The following is a 21,257-nucleotide window of genomic DNA, read 5'->3' on the forward strand; positions in this document are numbered from 1 at the left end:
GGCCGGATCACTGTTTATGTCTATAATGCTTTGCTGCTGAAACAGGAAGCTCTAAAAATCATTCAACCATTATTTCTCGCGGAGGCTCTTTCTGATTGATAGTCCTCTGTCCCCACCAAAAGGAACTGCCTTGACCAAAACGCAAGCCAGGCGGGCAGGGGAGGGGTGGAGGGTGGGTGAAGTCTAGCATCTGCCCACCAATTCTGCAACACGGTCCATACCATTAACTTCAATTTAAAAAAAGCTGTTGGATGCTATCGGCAATGTCTGGCACTTCATAAAATCAGCAAGAAAACCATGAAGAGATAAATTGGAAAACTCGATGTTCCAGGCATAAGCAGTTTCCAAGAGAACTTTTCTCCTTGGTCCTTGCCATGGTGGTAGCCGGACGAGGAGGATTGCCAGTGGTAGTGGCTGGGGGTAGGGAGCAAGTTGCTTTGAGCGAGTGTCTACCCTTTTATTGGCAAATGGGAAACAGGATGAGAAACCTGATCTCTAAAGATGAATTCTCCATCACATCGGGGACACAGGCTTTCAACCTGCCATCTGAAGGAATTATTTGCTAGGGCTGCCTGGGGCTTGGTGTAGCAGAAGCCAGGTCTTTTATTTTATATTTTATCTTATTTTATTTTATTCATGTTTGTTTTTTTTTTCTCGTATTTTCTCCAGGAGATCGGATTGCCAGTTTAGTATCTTGATTGTTGCCCATGGCACAACTCTGGGGTTTTCAGTTAAATTTTTCCTACCTCGCTTTATAGGACTCCGGTATGGAAGGGAGAATGACTTGGATCCCATGATAATATTGTGAGTCATTCTGAGCATTTCTTAGTAACCACCACTCCACAAAGACACGTCTCTTTTCGTGTAGACTACCGGGACAGTTTAAATGGACCTTCCCTCCGTCTCAGCCGTGGTCTTTCCCTCATCTGAAACCAACCTCCCCACGCCGTTCCCCAAATAACATAAAATAACTTAAGAATGAAAGTGCCTTTAAGTGACAAACATTACACAAATCTGCAATAACCCACATTGTGACGGGGTAAATATTATGTCTGGGAAGACATCCATAGCAAGAACGTAATGAAGGAATTTCATTTCATAAAAGCATTGGGAAGGGGTACTATTTTGAAAGAGGGGGGGTTTAAATTGCCAGGGAGGTCACCATAAACAGAAATGCCTCCAAGGAATTAAACCCCCCATTCTAATGGCCCAGAGAACTCCCAGACCTCATGGGGCTGAGTGTGGAATTCACATTGCAGCTCTGCAGGGGCGGAGAGGGTGGGCGGGTGGGTGAGGGGGAAAAGGGGGGCATAGGCATTCACTAGAGAAGAGGCTGTGTCAAAAAAAAGGCCTCTTCCCCTTTTAGGGGACCACAAATGTGCAGACCTGATGGCCTTTGGGAGGCGTAGATCAGTAGTTTGAACAGGATCTACTTCCCTAATCACACAAAGCAGGTCCTGGCTATAATGAGAACAGGTGTTACCAAAACACACGACGTCCAAGAAGAGTGTCCACCTTGTCTGTTCATTTAATTCATATTCCAATTATCTGCCATGTGCAGCCCCGTGCGAGGCTGGCCCTCCACAGTCAAGGCAAAGTTCAAATTCACAGATACTTGGCTGGGGTGGGGGTTAGGGGTCCATAGATCCCCAGAAAGTTTCACAAAAGAGCTTCAGCAGTCCTGGAAACTGAAACCGTACATGAAACTCTGGATGCAAGAGCACATGTACATATATATATTTTTTTTACCCCCCTTGGGAGAAGGCTTCCCAAAGGATTTTTCAAACTTATCTACGACATTCCCAAAAGATTAAAAAGTCAGATTCTTAGAAATTAGAAGGAAATCCGCCCTGGGTTCTCTTCCCCCCATTTATGATGTGGTTGATGATACGGTCTAGTAGATTTCCTCTTTGGTTCTAAAATGAATTAACGAAAGCCGTATTCCCTGATTGATCGATTCCTTTCCAACCGATTATGTAGTAGGACAGTGACAGAAGCACTCACAGATCTCATTGCTAAAATTGCTTCAAGGTCTCTCCGCTGCAGCCACGATGCGCTTTCTTGTAACTGAAAATACCCAGGGATGACCTGCCTTGACTGTTGATGTCAACAACAGGTTGGTTGGCCCCTGCTAATGAACTGTGCCAAGAACTAACTCTTGATCCTGACTTTTCGATTTTCCGGAGGTGAGGGACGGTTTCAGAACTTGTGGTTAAGTGTGAAAGGTTCTGAACCACAGCCTGTGTGCTCTGCATCACCTCTCATGCCCTGGGGACTGCTACCTCTACTTCCACTGTGAAGGAAGGGTCCGTGTCTATGCAGACACTGAATCTAAGGGAGCAAAGCCCAAGAGTGAAGCGTCCCCTGAATGAGATTTAAATCGGCAAGGAGGAAAAGGAGAAAATGGGGAAAAAAGAAGAGGGCTCAGGCTACTGAAGCCTTCACGAGTATTTTTTAGGGGCCCGATGTTGTCAGCAAGCCCGTAAAAGCCGGACGGGCAGGTTTTCCCAGTTGCAGGCTGAACTTGAGGTTATAAGTTGTGATCCTGGATATGAGCCAGCGCCCAGACAAATCAGTTTTGTCGAACAGAGAAAAACCCTTCCATGTCCAACCTCTGGCAATTTCTGTGAGGTTTTCCAATCCCACGGGCCGGCAGCTGGTCAAAGAGAAAGGAGTTTCTTTCTCTGCCCTTGGTTTAGAACTGAGAACCAAGGCCTTTGGAGAAACCATCGGATCAGTGCTGTTTGACAGAATGCAAAACTGGCATTGAAATGTTTGGATGAGCCAATAGCCAGGACCTTCTCCGCCACTGTGATGTGTTGATGTCAATGACGTATTTTCAGGCACATTTTCAAAAACAGAAAATGAAACAGCAAATAGTCTTGAGATCGCTTAATAAGACGTAATGAAACTTTTAAAGGACAAGATTCAGTGAGGAAGATTAAGACTAATTGTCAAAATTAGTGAGAATCATCTGTTCTCTTCGTAATGGGAAGCAAATTGCAAAAAAAAAAAAAATCTGGCAGGCTTTGAGGCTGACACTTGGACTCGAGAGAGTAAAATCGAGTTGTATTTTATGACTGGGGAGAGATCATGAGACAAAGTCAAACAGGGCCTTCTGACAGCTCATTCTGCTGTGTAGTACTGACCCCGGAAAAACACAAACAAACAAACAAACAAACCCACTCAAGACCAACAATACACAGGGTAACCGTAATTGGGTCAAACGTGCAATTAGGGTTCCTGTATTTCGGACGCCTTATTATCACACATGGGAAGCCGAGCCCGTTCAAAACAGATACTGACCGTTTATGGCATGTTAATCGGTTTTCTTGTTCCAGGTTATCAGAAGACAGCCCGGCCTTGGTTGTAGCTATTTTACTCTTTGGGTTTTATGCAAACTCTCGGGCATACTAGCACGAATCGGGCAGCCAACTGCAAACAATCCACACCTTGGGGAAACAGTTCACTGTTACCCAAGTAAACACAAGCACCTATTAGTCACCCACTCAAAACAGAAATGGCCAATGAGAGACAAGAGACCAGCCCTCGATGCCAGAAAAGGAACCATGCTGCTTTCAAAATCTCATTCTTTATTATCACCGACTGAACTGCACACTGCCACAAAGCCACTACAGCACTTCTCACGGGAAAATATCACAGGCACGATCCACTCAAGTTTTCCAAACTTTTATAACCAACACCTGACACATGGACCCACATAGATGCACACTACGATAATAGGACTTTCTCTGGAAAGGCAACCCAACGAGACTCAGCCAGCGTCCCAAGTAGTATAAATACCCAAGAATTGAATTAAGATTATTAGCTAGGCTGGTAGGCAAGGACCAGGCAAGAGGGCCTGTGTGTTTTATTGGCTTCTCACCTACTCTGCCAGCTACTGATCTGAAGCCTCCAAGATGTTTTCCAAACACACATCTCTGAATCATAATGTGAATTCCATTTACTGGAAGGCGGGGACTTGTAGTATAACAAGTGAACCCATATAATGACTTTATGCTTTCATATGTTATAGCATCTCTCATGCTTTCAATAAGTGGACATAATTTTCTTTGTATTACTCTATTATTAACATTGTATTATCGACATATATTTTCAATCATGTTGTAAGTTTGTTTTTTCTTTCTTTTCTTTTTTTTTTTTTTTAATTTTCTCCACGTAGGATTCTATTTTAAAACGCCGTGGGCAGCTAAGATAGCAAAGATGAAGGCCCCCCAAAACAACACACTTTTACCCCTTCCCCTCTTTGGCTAACCAAACACAGATTTTCTTGTATCTTTGAATGCCTTTATAAAGAGTAATGATACTCTTATGTTTAAATGTCCACTGGTCATAGTTTAATTTTTTAATACAAGAGTCATCTACTGCTGTTTATGCATTTATCACATCATTTTTTTATCCTCAAAATAACTTTTATTCGTTAGCTTATTCAATACTATATTATGAAAATGAAATGTTCAAAACAAGCTCTCCTTCCTCCTTCAATTAAACTTTTCGTATGTATTGCTATTTATAAAATACGACTTCAGTTCTTACAAAACAGAGAAAGCACAATATTTGAAAATAATTGGAAACCAGAGGAGATTACTGTCCAAAATTCCTCTTTCCGCTCTAATACTTCAGTAACAGGCACAGAAAAATAAAACCACACCGAACTGCCCTGAGACAACAGTTCCTTTGGGTAACCCAGTCTTTAAAAGATCAGTGCTAAAATGTTAACTGGGTCTGGCCCCTCCCTCAGATAATAAGAAGGCATCCAAATTATACGTGACAGGAACGTGATTTTATGCTATCAAATTTGCCAAACCAGAGGTGGTACTATCGCTGTGTCTTCATATTTTATCATAAAATGGTAAACTTACTTGAAACCACATTTCAATAACCATATACTGTACATCCCTTAAAATGATCAGAAGTGATCATTTGAAACTCTGTCCCTTGTCATAGGCAGCACATGGATTCTAAGTTAAAGGCTTCCATGATACAGATTTTTGATAATTATTGAGTAGAGACCACCAGTTGTATAATCTTAGTTTCCATGATGGTGAGTTTTATATTTTTACCTTTTAGCAAAAATCAGAGGGATTTCCTTGAAATTCATAATTCACACTTTGCATGTTGCAGATCAGTCTTTAATCCAATATTACAAAGCAACAATGTAAAGGTATATTCTTGAAAATATACTACACTTTAAATCAGTATTTTTTAAAAGCTTGAAGCAGCAATATCAAGAAAGATTGTGCTTTCAGGGATCCCATCACAGAAAACTTCCAGAACATCAGAGAAACTTCTAGAAGTTTTGAAATTTAGATTTGTTGCCATGTAACGACTCGCGCTCCCATATCAGTTTTGATAGACACATACCTCTTCCACTCCGACCGACAAACCTGAGGTCATTGAATCTTGCAACTTGGTTTTTCATGGCTGCGGTGGCATTTCTCAATTCAGCTGAGTAGTTTTCATCATTGCCCGCCATTACAGTGACCAGAGTGCCGTCGGGGACATCCCCCAGAGCCACCACCTAAGCCAACCAAGGGACAGACGCAGACATCAGAAATGCTGTAAACATTTATGCCATTGGTGTATTAATTGCTTTAAAATTAAATGTATATTAACTGATCCTTTTTTAAAAGACTTATTTGAGAGAGAGAGAGAGAGAGAGAGAGAGAGAGAGAGAGAGATAATGTGTACAAGCGAGCAAGGGGAGGGGCAGCGGGAGAGAGAGAGATTCTCAAACAGACTCTGATCTGACTGCAGAGCCCAGGATGGGGCTCCGTCTCATGACCCTGAGATCTTGACCTGAACCCAAATCAAGAGTCAGACGCTCAACCAACTGTGCCACTCAGGTGCCCCAGCGATCCTTTTTAAGTGTGCAGAGGAATAGCAAAACAATGGGAAAGTTATTAATGGGAAGGATCTCTTTGAATTCCATTATGTAGAACTAAATATAAATTTTTGAGTCCTAAAACATTCACTTAATAAAGTCACTAAGATCCCATGACATAGTTGGGACAAGACTGACTATGGCAAGGGCTTCGGAAGCTATGCCTTCTCATGAATGCAAACATCTTAATCCTTCATACTTGAGAAATGCAATGTCTCGTTTTGATAAGATTAGAATCTGACCCATCTCTCTCTTGTCTAGATGTCTACTGACAGGGCCCACTTTGCTGTTAGGTGTTTAAACTTATTTTTGCTAAAATTAAAAAAATTGATCTTTAAACTGAATTGCAGATGATCCTTGAATGACTCTGTTTGCGGTTCATCTTTGAAGCCCCCTACTGGCTTCTCTTATTTTGATTATCAGTAGCAGGGAAATCTGGCATACAAGGAAACAAAATCAGAAACCTGCCCTTTGCTTATTACTAATTACAAAATCAACAGACCTCAGAGAAGAGGGCACTGGCTTTTAGGTGCTGCTCTGAATTCAGGAGTGGAACTACGTAGCATTTTTCTATCTGTGGGTCCCCTGGATGCATCAACTATGTCCTGATAGATGACTGAGGTTTTCTCCAAACCCAGCTTATCTTCAAGAAAAATGCCTTTAATATAATTGAATAGGAGTAGATTTCCTAACAGGGGTACTGAAGAAACTGGTAGATAAATATTTTTTATACTCACGTGATTAAAAAGCAGTAATTTCAAGGTAAAATGCTCTGAAGAGCATGGCCTAAAGCTGCTTTGTGCAGTTAATTCTATTTCTTGGCCATCATTTGATTCTTCTGGAAATGATGTGTGTGTGTGTGTGTGTGTGTGTGTGTGTGTGTGTGTGTGTGTGTTGAGGGGAGCTAGACCATTATTATTAGCTCTATTTTCATTATTTTTATTTTTTAAAGCAGTCATAGGGTTTCAAATCAAAATGCCCCAACTTGTATCTATTCCTATCACTTCTGATATTCTTCATGGTACTTTCTCAGTCAGTAGGGAATTTGTTTTAATCCTTTGAATTCTATAATCCCTTTCTCCATTCTGTATTTGAGTTGTAATAGCAATGAATTCTCCAATGAGTCCTCTTCCTTTTTACCTAATCATCACTACATAATTTTGGGGTAATACTTATATTTTCAATCCTCTTTTTCTGTCTGTAAATGAGGCTGCCCTAGGCTCCCTGGTACAAGAGCAAGGCCATTGTTTCTTGGAATGCCCATCTTCATTGCCTGTTTGGCCACTACCCCTTCCCGGTGTCATCCAGGTGACCATCTATTGCTTTTAATCCTTGTGATGCATCAGCTCAGATTCTGAAGAGTATGACAGGAAGGATGAGCCATCTCACCACAAGTGACTAGAGGACCAGGAGAACCAGCCCGCAAGAGGGAGGCATGTTCTTCATCTGCCTTATCCCACCTGCTCTGTCGAGCACGGCCTGGGCCTTTTATCTTTCTTTCTAATCCTTTCCATCCCAATGCTGGGCATGTTTTCTATGAAGGAGATTTAAAAACACAGCTATTTACTCCCCAAGCGCTCTCTAATTAGATATTTAGTTCCCATTATAAATGTGTTTGTTGCCTTTTAATTAAGAGCAGTAATATGACAATTCCCTTTTGTTTCGAAAACATCATTGAAATAAATCTCCTTGATCGGTTATTTACTTATTTTACCATTTCGTTTCTATTCCCACAAAATGTGCTTGCTCTATTCTGCTTTTTTCTGCCTCTTAAAAATTTTTCCATTTTTTTTCTCACTATTTTCACTTCCCTCTGTAAAATTAGCTCACAGTGTTGAAATGCCCTCCTTGAGCACATATTTTTACTTCCTCATCCCCATCTCCCTGTGATGACCTGGCTTCTCTATTTTAATCCAACATTTAGTAAGTATACAGGGGCTGTATACTTAACTATGTGGTTTTCAAACTGAATAACTCGTTGTTGGGGCAGGATCTGTAAGAGGTTAAAGTAAGTAAATCTAGTTGTATATCTTCCAAAATGAACACTAAATCACCTTCCTCCCACTGGCTCCTCTCACGGGGCTCCATGCCTGCACCTCTCTCATCTTTCCAAAACTATCCTTGTCAGTAATTTGGCAAACTCACGAGACCTTCACCAACTAGAAACAAATATAGAGTAAAATGATCGTGGTGGCTAAATATGAAAAGGTTGTTGATGTTGGAATTTAAGACTAACAAAATTAGGTGTTTAACCCTTCCTTCCCCTGTCTTTCTAAAAAATGAAGCAAAAGTCCAAGATATTCAGGTGCTCGATGACTGTTTTTCTGTTTGTTTTTTTATTGATCTCAGGGGGATTTTTTTTTTTTTTGGCAGGAGGAAAGGGGAGAATATTAATTTACGCTAATAACGTATATATCATCTAATTGTTAACAAGCACACTTAGACAGGATTAAAAAATTAAAAAAATTTAAACTAACATGTCTGCTAATTTGATACAGATTGTGCCACTGATAGGCAATAAGAAGAGAATAAAAAAAATCTAACTTCAAACACAAAAAAGAAGGAACTGGAATGAAAAGCTATAAACAATAGGTAAGGAAACACAAACATTTACATTTTAACACAGACCAAACAGACAAGAAGGGACTTGTTGGCCAAAGGATATCTCATATTTTGTTTTACTTCTCTGTTTTTAAAGTATCAGGAAGTTGGGCAAAATATCAGCCCTGCTATGTACTGCATGGATCTCCCCATACTGCTCTTGGCTAGTCTGTTCACGGTTCAAACTGGCATTTCAAACAACTCTAATTAGGTTGAAATTACAGTTACAATTCATTTATTTCAAATCCCTTAATTTTCCAGGGTTTCAAAGAAAGCTGTGGAGTGGAACCCAGAATTCAGCCAAGATGACATTTAATGCATACCTAGGGACTGCAATCTTGCCGATAGAAACCCTGCTTACTTCTTTCTTATGGAAAGAATATGACTATTAGCATCCAAAACCCCTGAACTTGCTGACGGCATGTTTATGCCTTTGGACTCTGGTGTGTACCAGGGCTGAAACAAACTGTAATATTGCAGCATTAAAAAAAATATAAATATATATATAGCTTTTTAGGCTGCTTCTGTAAATCGTAGGTAACATGTAAGCAAATTTAAGATTTTCCCAGTGGTAAAATATATCTCTTTTCTACGCTAAAAAATGAAGGTGCCCCATGGGAAAAATGAAGGGGGGGCATATTTTGGGGCCCAGGATAAGCAAATAGGAAGAGTTTAATCTATTTTAAAGAAAATTCAGAATTTTAAGTCTCCCTTTAGTTTCAAAGATGAAAGCAGGGGATTGACACGTAGGATTTCAAAAGACTGGTAAAGAATCACTTAAATGCTCTTTTCATCAATATCAGACTCTATCACTGTTTCACATTCTCTCCTCCTTATTACAGGGAACACAACCATTCTTTACTGATTAACTTCTTAAAAAGATTGTCTGGGGCTTATGTGAAATCCACATTTTAAAGTCCTAATTTCTCTGGAAACTGTTTGGGAGGCGGGTAGGTGGCTAAGGGCAGAGTGGGGCCAAGGATACAGGAGGAATCAACCCAGACACAGTCCCGTTTTGAGGGTTAGCTTGCTTGTCTCCCTAACCTTTGGGTTTATTCCCTCCCTGAAAATTCTATCAGCTACTTCAGTTGTGCAGCAAGTGAGCAGGCTTCCTTCAGGAAGAGGCCTCTCTTGATGGGGACGCAGTGGTGACAGATATTACCCAAGTGGCCTCATTTCCCCGCTGTCCTTCCCTTTCTCCCATATGTTCTCAAGACCTACTTGAACTTTTTTTTTTTTTTTCAAGAGAACTATGCCTCGGCCATTTAGGAGACTACAAACTATCACTCAGCCCAACAAATCAGATTTTTTTTTTAAGTGAATTGTCAAAAAGTCATTTTGAAAAAAGAAATCTCTTTGGTTACTAAGATTTCTACTGAAAAAGAATTCCCTGATGGCTTGCTCATAAAAGCAAGTTATATGATTTTTTTTCCAGTCTTTCAGAAGAAAAAAAAATAATACTTTTCTTGGGGTGGCTTGAGAAACGACATCATTTCACCTCCTCCTGAAGATTATGAATCGCTGAGTGTTTTGATATGGTTGGGCGTTGGTTCCCCGGCAGAGGAGGGGACATCCACAAGAGATCCTGATTTACCCCCAAAGGAAGCCACAGATCTCTTGGAACCCACTCCCTTGGCGTGTCAGGGGTACCAGGTTTAAATGACCCTGGGGCTGATCATCAGCCCGTCTGTCTCCCTCTGCTCTCTATCTGAAAGTGGCCCCGGGGGCAGAGCCCTGTCGAGTCCTCTGTCACTGAGGGGACTCGGTCCTGTCCTCTAGCTAGAGGAGTCTGTTTATGCAAAGAGCTTAGAATGATTTAAAATTGAATCGGGCTCTCAATCCAAATCTACAGCGAAAGAGTCCAGGGGCTGCTCAACCTCCTCCTCAAAAACTTCTGCTTTCAGAAAACTGGGGCACTTCTACAGACAAAGCCAACTACACATTTTGTTTTGCTGTAGGGATCCTAATGTAACTTCGGAAGGTGCCTAAGGCTTAAAATATAAGAACTCCGACGGTACTTCGTAGAAAGGTGAACACTGTCCATCGTAACTAGATCAAGATCCACTAGAGGCCTGGAGCCATTAAAAAAAAATCTTATATTAAATTCATCTCCCCTTAAAGGGCACAGTTATCTTAAAAAAAAAAAAAGAGTGGTTGATCTTTACAGCCTCCCCCTCCACCTGCTTTTCTTAGCCCTTTAAATGAACAGGAAATGACTACAGATTGTACTAAAAAGTTGCCCCTTCTTAGACCCACTCAAGACAGAAGAATAGAATCCCCACCGCCAGAATTAAAATTCTACTGTTTGCAGCCGGGGTGTGTGTGTGGGGGGGGGGGGGTAGGGGAGGCAGTGGTTGTTTAAAAACGCAGGGTGTTGTTTATAGACCCGCGATGAAGGCCGAGGTTTCTAAAGGCATCTGGAAGCTGGGGCAAGATCAGGGGTGGAAGTGAACCTCCGGAGCCGCGTGCATCTGAAGTCCCCGCCACCCGCCTCCCCAGACACGCACGCTGCGAGCGGGGTCCCACCCTGACCCGCAGGAGACAGCCCGGCCCCCTTTCGAGGCCCCGGGGCTCAATCTAGCTGAGCCGGAGATAAGGCTCGGGAGGGTTCCGGGAAAAGAGCCGGGGCTCGCTGCTCGCGGCTTCTGGCAGCAGCAGACTAGAGGCTGCAAAAAGTCTCCCGAAGAAAACTTTTGCAAAGTTAACTACGCCCTCCGTGGACTTCGGACATGCTAATTCCGACCGGGCTGTTACCGAGGAGGTGCGGGTGGGTAGGAAGCCCGGGCAGGTTTTCCTCGTCACTTTATCTTCACTGACCCCAAAGTCTAAAAGTATCTTTATTTCCTGATGCCTCCATGGGAGGGAAGCGGAATGGCTTGGGTGTCAAGCCAGTAGGTGGGGAGGGGAGAAGCATGGCAGCAGGCAGGCTGGCCGGGGTGGGGTGGGGTGGGGGGTGGGGGGGAGCTGGGGTGTAACTTTGCCTACTTTGTGCAAACTAAGGACCTCGGTCCCGGAGGTCCGGGAGGTCGCGACCGGCCCTCAGTGCACGCCTTTGGGGGGCAATCAGATGTTTTTCATCCCCCTCCCCGTGCACACACCCCCCCCCCAGGATCGCCACGGCAACCGAGCATCCCCCGCGTCCCGAGGGCAGGAGGATGGACCAGGGGCCGCGGGGGGCAGCGCCGGCCCCTTTCGAGGACCCGGCCCCGCCCGCCTGGCCGCGGGCCTCCCGGATCGCCCCCGGCCCCCGCGGTCCTCCCGCCACCCGCTCCGGGCCGAGTACCTTGAAAGCGATGGGCAGGGTCTTGTTGCAGCGCCAGTGCGTGGGCAGCACGGAGCAGAGGAAGTTGGGGCTGTCGGTGCGCACCAGCTCGCCGGGGTGGTCGGCCAGCACCTCCACCATGCTGCGGTCGCCGGTCCTCAGCTTGCCGGCCAGGGCGGCGCCGGCGTCCGGGGCGCCCAGCGGCAGCGCCTCGCTCATCTTGCCCGGGCTCAGCGCGGTGGAAGGCGGCGTGAAGCGGCGGCTCGTGCTGGCATCTACGGGGATACGCATCACAACAAGCCGATTGAGTTAGGACCCTGCAAACAGCTCCTACCGGCCGGCGACAAGGGCGCGGATCCTCGGCGAGCAGCTCCAGGGAGACCAACATATAAGTTCAGGGGCCCTTTATTGCTGCAGGGGGGGCGGGGGTGGGCGGGGGGCTGGGGGGAGGCGGGCGGGAGACGAAGTCACTAACAGTCCCGGAGGGGGAAAGTTCTATTTTGCAGGGCAGCCTCCGTCCGACCCAGGCAGGGCTCCTAGCAACCGATCGCCTAATGCTTTAAAAAAAAAAAAAAAAAAATCGGGCGACTGGAATCCAAAGTCAAATGCCAAGGGAGGCTATCTTCTGAGTCTTGCTTTTTAGAGTTTAACTTTCAGTCTTTGGCTGTTTAAAAAAAAAAAAAAAGTTCCCGGAGGCAAAATTCCCATATACAGTTTCTAAACTATTTATACGCAGAGCAAACGGACCAGCCAGTACATAATTTGGAAGTTCCAGTAGTTAATCGCCTGTCAGGGGTTTTTGTTTGTTTGCTTGTTTGTTTTGTTTTGTTTTTGTTTTCAGGTGAGTTTTGTCTAAAGTCCCAAGACAACACAAAATATACGAGTGTCTTCCATATACAGAGCCACTTTGATCATGCAAAACCGGCTTCGGTCCTCAAAAGCAAGAGCTGCGACTTCCAAAGGTCATGCTACTAATGTATGTGCACGTATATATAAATACATACATATGCTCTACTTCATAAAATATTTACAATTCAATCTGTAGAGAATTTAAACACAACAGAAATCCATTAATGTTCGCTGCTGATTTTTTTTTTTTTTAAGTAGCCTTGAAAATAAGCTTCAGTAGTTGAAGAAGGGCTGGGCTAGAAATACTTGTCATGTTCTCTTAATAAATTCTGGCAAAACGCTCAGTTCAGAAAATTCAGCTTTCCAAAGAAAAGCTAATCTTTAAAAGAAAATGATAATAATAAAAAAAGTCCAAGTCGATGACACTCAGAGTACAGCTCTCCACATCTGAGAACTCGGGTTTGGGGATGTTGGTTAAGTTTGTGGCTGATCCTGTGGTTGGTGGGAGCTGAGCCGCAGCCGGGTCACACGCACGCAGACACGCACTCTTCCGAAGCCAGCCGCTGTCTACACCGACTCGGTGAGTCAGCCCGACTCGGGCAGTGGCGAGATGATCTTCCTCCAACGTCGCCCCAGCGCCCGCGGCGTGGACGCCCGGACGCGTCTCTACCTACGATCACCGCGTCACCGCAGCAGGTGGAGCGGGCCTGGAGAGTGGGCTCCGCGGCGCAGGTCGAAACAGGCGGGGTGGCTCGAGTCACACACGCAGTCACACTCCCACGCACACCGGCCACGCGCACGCAACTTCACGGGCTCGCCTCGAAGCGCGGCACACGTTCTCCTGCAGTTGTCAAAGGAAACGACCGGGGGAAAAAGTTCACCGGCAGGAAAGAAGTTGAAACATCCAGCCAAGAGACCAGTTCATTCAAAAGTAAGAGAGAAAGGTTAAAAAGGAGAAAAAAAAATAATAAAAAATGAAAAATAAGAATCGTAGCTCCAACGGCGGTCCAGGAGAAGCAGCAAGGGTGGACTTGCTTCTGGCGTCCCCGGGAGCCCCGGGGCGCGGTGCCTGTGGGCGCGAGGCCGGGCGGCGTGGTGCCCTGGCTGGGTCCGGCCGCGGGGCGCCCGTCCCGCCTGCGCCCGCTGGCTCTATGAATGAGAGTGCCTGGAAACGAACGTGCTTTTACTGTAAGCCCGGCCCGAGGAATTCCATTCCCTCAGCTCGTTTGCATAGGGGCGGCCGCCGGCCAATCACAGGCCTTTCCGGTATCAGCCAGGGCGCGGCTCGCGGCCGCGGGCTCCTGGAATTGGCCCGCGCGCCCCCGCCGCCGCCGCCGCCGCCGCCGCCGCCGCCGCCGCCGCGCGCTACTGTACGCCGCCCGCGCGGAGCGCCCCAGGCTGCCCGGCCTCCCCGCGCGCCCCGCGCGCCCGCATCCACGCACGCACCCCCGCCCGAGGCCCCGCGGCCCTGCGAGGACGTGGAGAGAGAGGACGCCCGCCGGCCCGGAGAGGGCTCGGGCCGCGCGCGGTGCCCGGAGCCCAGCCCGAGGGGAGGCGCCCCTAGCGCCCTGGAGATGCAGCGGCCGCCGCGAGGCTCCCGGGCCCGGCGCCGGAGCTCACCCCCCCCCCCCACCCGGGGCGGCCCCGGGTCCTGCGCGGCCACCCACGGCCGAGCTTCTGCTTCCCCAGCCTGGGTGGGATTCGGCCGCGAGGGGGCCGGAGAGCCGCTCCGCGCGCCACCGTAGCCATGGGGGGTGTGCGAGGGGTGGGGGGTGGGTGGGGGGGCAGCTGCAGAGAAGTGGCGCTGATTCATTTAACGAGGCCAGAAGGTTCTCGGTCTCCACAACATGGTTTTGTGTTTTTAGTTTTCTCTCTTGGGTTGGTTTTCTTTCATTGGTGTTTTTCACCGCGTCTGGGCTGCGGCTTCCTTACGCAGCGCGGCCGCGCTCCGCCTGGGCGTGCTTCGCGGAGAGCAGAGGAGGGTCCTGATCCGAAAGGCGACCCCGAAACAGCCAGCGACGGGGAGGAAAGTTGAAAGCATCCGCTGGGGCGGCCCCCGCGCAGGCCGCGCGAGCGCCCACCGCCGGGCCCAGGTCGCCCGAGCCCCGCACCCACCTCCGGCTCCCCGGAAACGGCGCTGGCTCCTCTCCCCGCCCCCGCCCCCGCCCCCGCGCGCCGGAGCGGCCCGGGGTGCTGCACCCACCCTGGCTTTGCGCGCGGGCGGGAACTTGCCCTGCGTCCGTCCCCGCGGCGCCGCGGGCATTTTCGCGGAGCTTAGAGGGCCCCGCCCCGGCGCGCAGGGCCCGTTCCCCACCCCCACCCCCAGGCCCCGCGGCTCCCTGGCTCCCCGGGGAACCCACCCGGTGCCCCACCCCCAGTGGCGGGGCCGCTCATCTCCACCCCCAACAGGGGACCCTCCGCTGCAGCTCCCCGGAGCTCCTTCCCGGCTGCGGACGCGCGGCTAGGGTGCTGGGGGCCGCCGAAGCGCCGGATCCTCCCTCGGCTCTGCCTCTGGGGCCTAACGGAGGCGTCGGCCAGGGCGGGCCAGCCGGGGGTGGGGGGGCCCCTTCCCGGGCGCGCGGGCTGCTGCCTTGGCCCCAGGACCGGAGAGGCCGCACGGGCCGCTCCGAGCCGCCGGGAGGCTGGCGCCGGCCCCGCGGGAGGCGCTGCGGGCCGCGGGCTCCGGGCGGACGCCAGGGGGCAGCAGCCGTCCTCGCTGCCGCCCCGGGCGCCCGGGAACGCCCCCGAAGGCGCGGGACTCCGCCGGCCCCCCTCCCGGCCTTTGGGTCGCGCCTGTAACAACTCCAGTTTGGGTAGAAAAGGCTGGAAACGGGCGCGTCCTGCCCCTGCCACCCCGGCAGCGGAGCTGGTGGCGCGGGAACCCTCCGGCGGGGGTCTCCGGCATCCTGACCCGCCCGCATCAGGGTCTCTCCCCGAAACCCCTCTGCACGCACCCCGCGACCAGCCCGCTCGCCACCCTCGGGGCGCCAGGCGTCCCGGGTACCGCCGCCGGGCCCGCGGCCTTTGGGAGCTTGTCCCCAGGGGGGCCGCCCCCTCGCTCGTCTCCGGGGCACCCGAGACACTCCCGAGAACAACCAGCAACCAGCTGAGTTTTGTTTTCATGGGTCTGGGGTCTCAGAAGACTCCTTCGTATTTTTCCTTAAAAGCGATTTTCAGGAAGCCGCATTTCAGCAGTCAAGACCCCCCCCCCCCCAAAAAAAAGGCCTCCCTCCACCTTGGCCCAGCGATTCCAAAGAGTGCGCAGTTGCCAGACCTCCCTGTGCGCCGCCCCCTGCCCGGGCTCCGAACCCCCTGGGCCGCGGCTCCGAGCCGGCCGAGCGCTCCCGGGGACAGCCCGCAAGTGCATCCCCAGGGCCCCCCGCGGACGCAGGGCAGGGCTCGTGGCTGCGGCGGCGGCGGCGGCGAAAATGGGCTCTGACTCCGGGATAGAGCGGACCGGCGTGATTCGCCCGGCGGAAAGGTCCGCGAAGAAGGCTCCTCCGGGGGCTGGGGCGGTTTGAAACCCTAAACCCTGCGAGGGGCTGCGGGCCGGACTCTGCGGCCGTCTCCCGGGCGGGGTCAAGTTCCCTAACCTAGGGGAGAGGTACAGGGTTAGATGCACCGAGTGTAGCAAGCCCTTCAGCGGCAGCCCCCCGGGCGCTGCTCAGCTAAGAGTTTCAACCAATAAATCTCGAGTTTGAACGTTGACAAGGATGATAAGAGCAAGAAAAGCTTTTGCTGATTTATTCTAAATCCGGCCGCCGCGCATTTGAGGTTCCCGGGACCTGCGCTGGCTGTAACTGCTTACACAGTGCGGTGCACCCTGGAAAACCAGAAACAAACTAACAGAAACACCGCAGCCCTCCTTGCAGAGGAGCTAAAATGCATTGCAAATCGGGCTGCAGGAGGCTCAGCTGAGATGTACCTGGAAGCCCTCAGTCTGGAGGACTAATTTTTACAGAGCTCACAGAGTTCCTGAACTTCGCATACGAAACGAAGAACTCTTTTCCACCAAAGGCGCTCCTTGTAGCGGCAATATAGCATTTCCCTTCCTCTGCCTCTCTAAGAAGGGAAGGGAAACATGAGCACGTTCACTCCTGGAATAATACTAAAACTCACTCTTGTCATAATACAAAAAAAAAAAAAATACAACGAAGCGAGGTGTTGGGCGGATGCTATATGATGGATCTTTCCAAATTTGCTGCGTGGGGGGAAACTCCAATAATGCTCATAACAGGAATGAAATGGAAGTTTTCACAGGGCATTTTTTAAAGTAGTATTTGGTTAGCAAAATTTGGAAGCAAGATAATTTCATGGGGGAAAATAACAGCTCGTTGATGCTTTTCTTCAACTTCAGGTAAATCCGCAAGTGGTCTCGGGAAATATCTAAATATTTTTATTTTTTTTTTTTGCTGTTTTAAAGCCCTCTCAAAAAATAAAATGTGCCTAAAGATAGGATTAAAATCTCAACCATTCTCTTAAAATTCTCCTCTAAGTAACATCTTTCTAAAATTACATTTCTAAAAATGTAATATTTCTAGAAAAAAATTATTTCTATTTCGGTGGACCATTTCAATGAAATAAAAACCAGAGGATGTGTTTTGCTGGTGGTTCTGGACCAAATTGGCGCAGTTGATGTAATGTCACAAGGATGGAGAACATTTTTGTGAAGAGTAACATGTGAGTGTCCGTACAAATAACCTGCCATACACCCCATCCGGTTTTCGACACTGGAATTTAATTAAACATTTCCCTCTCCCCTCTTTGAGATTATTTTAATTTTGAAATCGAATTACTTTGGGGACAGGATTCTTTCGTTCCGTCGCTACATCCTTCCTCCACGTGAGTGTTTCCATAGGATGTGGCCGTCGATGTGTGAGTTGTTCACTCTGACATCATAATTGTGCAGCTCCCAAGTGCACAATTCAAATTTAGGATGCTTACTAAACATTTTACCGTCATAAAAATTTTGCATTGCCACTGTTGTAACAAAGGTAATAAACTAGGTTATAACAGATAGAAGCCAAGCTCCATTTTTCCAGAGAGTTGTATAGAGTCATTTAATAACAGCAGAATACATCTGTGGTAAACTACTCTGTAGAACCGAAGGTATCATTTAAAGTTTCATTGGAATGTTTTATATGGTTTGATATTTGCAATATGAAGAACAGCTTTTAAGTGTTTTTGAATCAGCAAAAAAAAAAAGCCTTAATTATTTGGCTATTTTATGTCATAAGTTACTTATAGATTTGCATAGATTAAAAAAATCATGTATATGCACATATGAATGTACATATTTTATAAAAAATATGATTTGGAATCCAACATACTGTGAACATCTCTAGATGGATTCATTCCATGTATGCATTCTGAAAGAACAGAAAGTAGGAAAATAAAAATTGTATAAATATACTGATGGCAAGCACCAAATTTACTGATAGTTGATGAATTCCATTCTAATTGTAATCCATGCAAGTATGAAAATTAAATTCCCCCCCTTTATTTAATTTGATTTAATTTTTTGTTGGCTGATTGCCCCTCAGACTTTTTAGCACTGGGGATTTTTACAGCATGTTGTCCTGCTTTGGCACAAAAATAGCTTAAAACAGTAAACCAGCAAATAACAAATGAACTGTTACATTTGCACATGGTTTTATGGGACTTTGACCAATGTTTTCCATTGCTAGCTAGCACTGAGTATCTTTCATAGGATCGCCTTTTTAAAGCTCTGTATGTGATGCCAGTGTGATTTATTTATGAACATTAGAAATTCATTTGGAGAATGTGAATCAGAATTCAAGGTGAAATTAAAACCAAACCCTAACTTACTGCCAAAACACTTGAAAATTGGTATTACAGCAGAGGTGAAATGCAAGATGTAAAAACAGAAGTTTTTTAAAGCAATGAAGATAAGCAATTTTGAAGACATCTTTTGAAAGAAGCAGACTGATAGGTAAACATTACCATGATTTACTTCCAAGAGGACAGTTTAGAAATATTTCCTCCTTGCACGCTTTACTCTCCGTCCCTCTGCTAGGGCTGCAGATTATTTTTACTGAAACTTCTTATTCTTGAAATAACAGATGATATCAATTTTTATTGAAAATGACCATCGTATGATAATATATCCACATATCCATATATGAATCACTTCCTATATACTGCTGCAGGTACAGTTAGCAGTTAACCCATTAAGCAAAGTCATCTGAAGCTACTTTTCTTTCCTTTGAATACGTACATGTAATGTTCTGATTTTGAAACTACTGCATCAGCCTTGTATATTGATAACGTTCGACACTGAATGATTAACATGAAGAATAAACCATTTTTCAAAGCCTTAGGATCTGAGCGTTTCAAATACTGCAGACCTAAAGCTTTCAACTTTACTCCACAATATTAATATATCTTAAACAAATTTTAAACAAAAAAAAGGAGGTAATTATTTCAGATTTCCAGACGCTGTTTAAATAGGCAGGAGAACAAGATTTACAGCTCCTTAGTCTTATGTTTTTTTGCCAAAGCAAAAAGAGCAACTAAAATAATAAGGGGTTCTGAAGGACTGCTCTATAATGAAAGAGTAAAGCAATTAAATAGGTACAGTGTCCAAGGAGCATCCTTAAACACACTCACACACACACACACACACACACACAGAAAAAACAAACAGAAAAACCCCGCCAAGATTGTGGTGTGCATGTACATACAAAAAAAAAAAATGACTCCATGAAGATTTTTAAAAAATAGAGCAGGGAAAAAGATCATTTGCACTACTTATGAACGATAAGGTAAGAAATATCAAATGTACCCTGAAGTTAGGAAGTTCACTTATAATAGGCATGGGAGGAATCCACAATGGTAATATTGACAGCCAAATTCATGCTAAAGAGACCCAGCAGAACCGACCTCCCTGGAAATTCTCTCCTGAGACCCTGAGAAGCCTTTCCATGTCAGAGGCTGAGAAACAGAAGGAGCAAAGTAGAAAAGCAAATGGTTTGTTTATACACCTAACATTTCAGTGGTTCTCAGAGAAAACCCAAGTTGTTTTTTTTTTTTTTAACCTAAAAGTAAGGGCAAAAGTGAGTGAATTTTGAAAGGTGTGCCTGTTGGAAGTGTCTTTCCAACAGGTTTGTCCTGTGTCAGTAGCCCTTTTTTTCTTTCAAGATTTTATCTATTCGCTCATGAGAGACACACACACACACACACAGAGAGAGAGAGAGAGAGGCAGAGACCTAGGCAGAGGGAGAAGCAGGCTCCCTGCAGGGAGCCCTATTTGGGACTCAATCCGGGTATTCTCCGGGATCACCACAGCTGCCCAACCACTGAGCCACCCAGGTGCCCCCTGTGTCAGTAGCCTTAAGGACATAGCCCACACATTAAGCTGGGAGAAGGGGTAGTCTCCAGGTGAGGTAGCACCTGTGGAGGTTTGCAGTTGTCTGCCCAAAGAGTTGTTCTTTTTTTTTTCCTTTAATTTCAGTCTTTTTAAAATTTAAATTCAATTTGCCAACATATAGTATAACATCCCATCAAGTGCCCAAAGAGTTGTTAAAGGTGCCTGAACCTAAAGTGTAAGAGACGACATGTCTAGGGTGTTCATGACAGCAAGAGCTCAATTTGGCTAACTCATCCCCCAGCTATCTCCCCTCCATCCCGATCTTTCTCGCTCCTTTCCTCTCATTGAATGCTGCTAAGTGCCAGGTAATGGGCAAAATGCTTTTCTCTACCATGCGGCAACAGTACCGTGGATCCTTGCCACAATGCCATTACCACCCCCATTTTACAGATGGGGAACCTCACCCTCAGAGGGTTTAGGAAACTTGACAAAATCACTCCACTCTGTGCGAGTGCACACACACACACACACACATGTCCATGTATGGGTCTGAATGAATGATGAGCTATGTTTCTTTTTGGCTACAGCTGTGTATTTTTATAGGTATCCTCGGTAGAGTTCCGAAAAACTAAGCTCTGATCTCATCTGTCAATTTGATGCTTCCCTGTCTCATCATCTCCATTAGACACTATCCTTGAAATTCTGCACATTGCAAATCTCAAATATTTAGGAGTCACAGTATGAAGTTATTTCTGGCCATCCACAGAGTTTGAGGAGTAGGTCAAGGCCTGTTTAGCTTTTAAATTCTTACTAAATATTAAATGGCTTTCTAGTCCTTTTCTGCCTCCATGTTCAAAATGACATCTTTGCGGGGTGCCTAGATGGCTCAGTTGGTTAACTGTCTGCCTTCGGCTCAGATACCAGGGTCCTGAGATGGAGCCCCCAATTGGGCTCCCTGCCCGGGGGGGGGGTGGTCTGCTTCTCCCTCTTCTTTTGTCCCATCTGCTACTTAGGCTCCCAATCTCTCTCAAATAAATAAATACAATCTTAAAAATAAACCAAAGTGACATCTTTGGGACTTCTCCAGATATGAAGTATTTGATCTTCTTCCTTTAGCATTTCTCTAAAGCTTTCTGTGTGCCAGGCAGAGTGCTAGGCTAGTTGGTGACAAAGGACAAATACAGAAGAGCAATGGAGTGTCATGGCTGCTACTGAGTGACCACAGAGTGTCATGGTTCCAGGAAGATGGTGGGAGGAGACATCATCCCACCTGGAAAAAGAAAAGAGCATACCACCTGGTGGGTTTGGGA

General features: G+C 46.6%; 1 protein-coding gene across 2 annotated transcripts in view; it reads right to left on the minus strand.

Annotated features, from left to right (window-relative positions):
- The window catches only part of RUNX1 (RUNX family transcription factor 1), a 249,654-nt gene that overhangs the window by 77,902 nt on the left and 150,495 nt on the right, over positions 1-21,257 (minus strand). For both annotated transcript variants that reach the window (XM_055313394.1, XM_055313393.1), the window contains exons 3-4: positions 11,790-12,043; positions 5,386-5,542 (exon numbers count right to left, since the gene is read on the minus strand). In XM_055313394.1, the coding sequence (XP_055169369.1) occupies positions 5,386-5,542; positions 11,790-12,043 (411 nt within the window). The remainder of the gene's footprint in view (positions 1-5,385; positions 5,543-11,789; positions 12,044-21,257) is intronic.

Source organism: Nyctereutes procyonoides, unplaced genomic scaffold, assembly GCF_905146905.1.
Source record: "Nyctereutes procyonoides isolate TBG_1078 unplaced genomic scaffold, NYPRO_anot_genome, whole genome shotgun sequence".
NCBI classification, from domain to species: domain Eukaryota; kingdom Metazoa; phylum Chordata; class Mammalia; order Carnivora; family Canidae; genus Nyctereutes; species Nyctereutes procyonoides.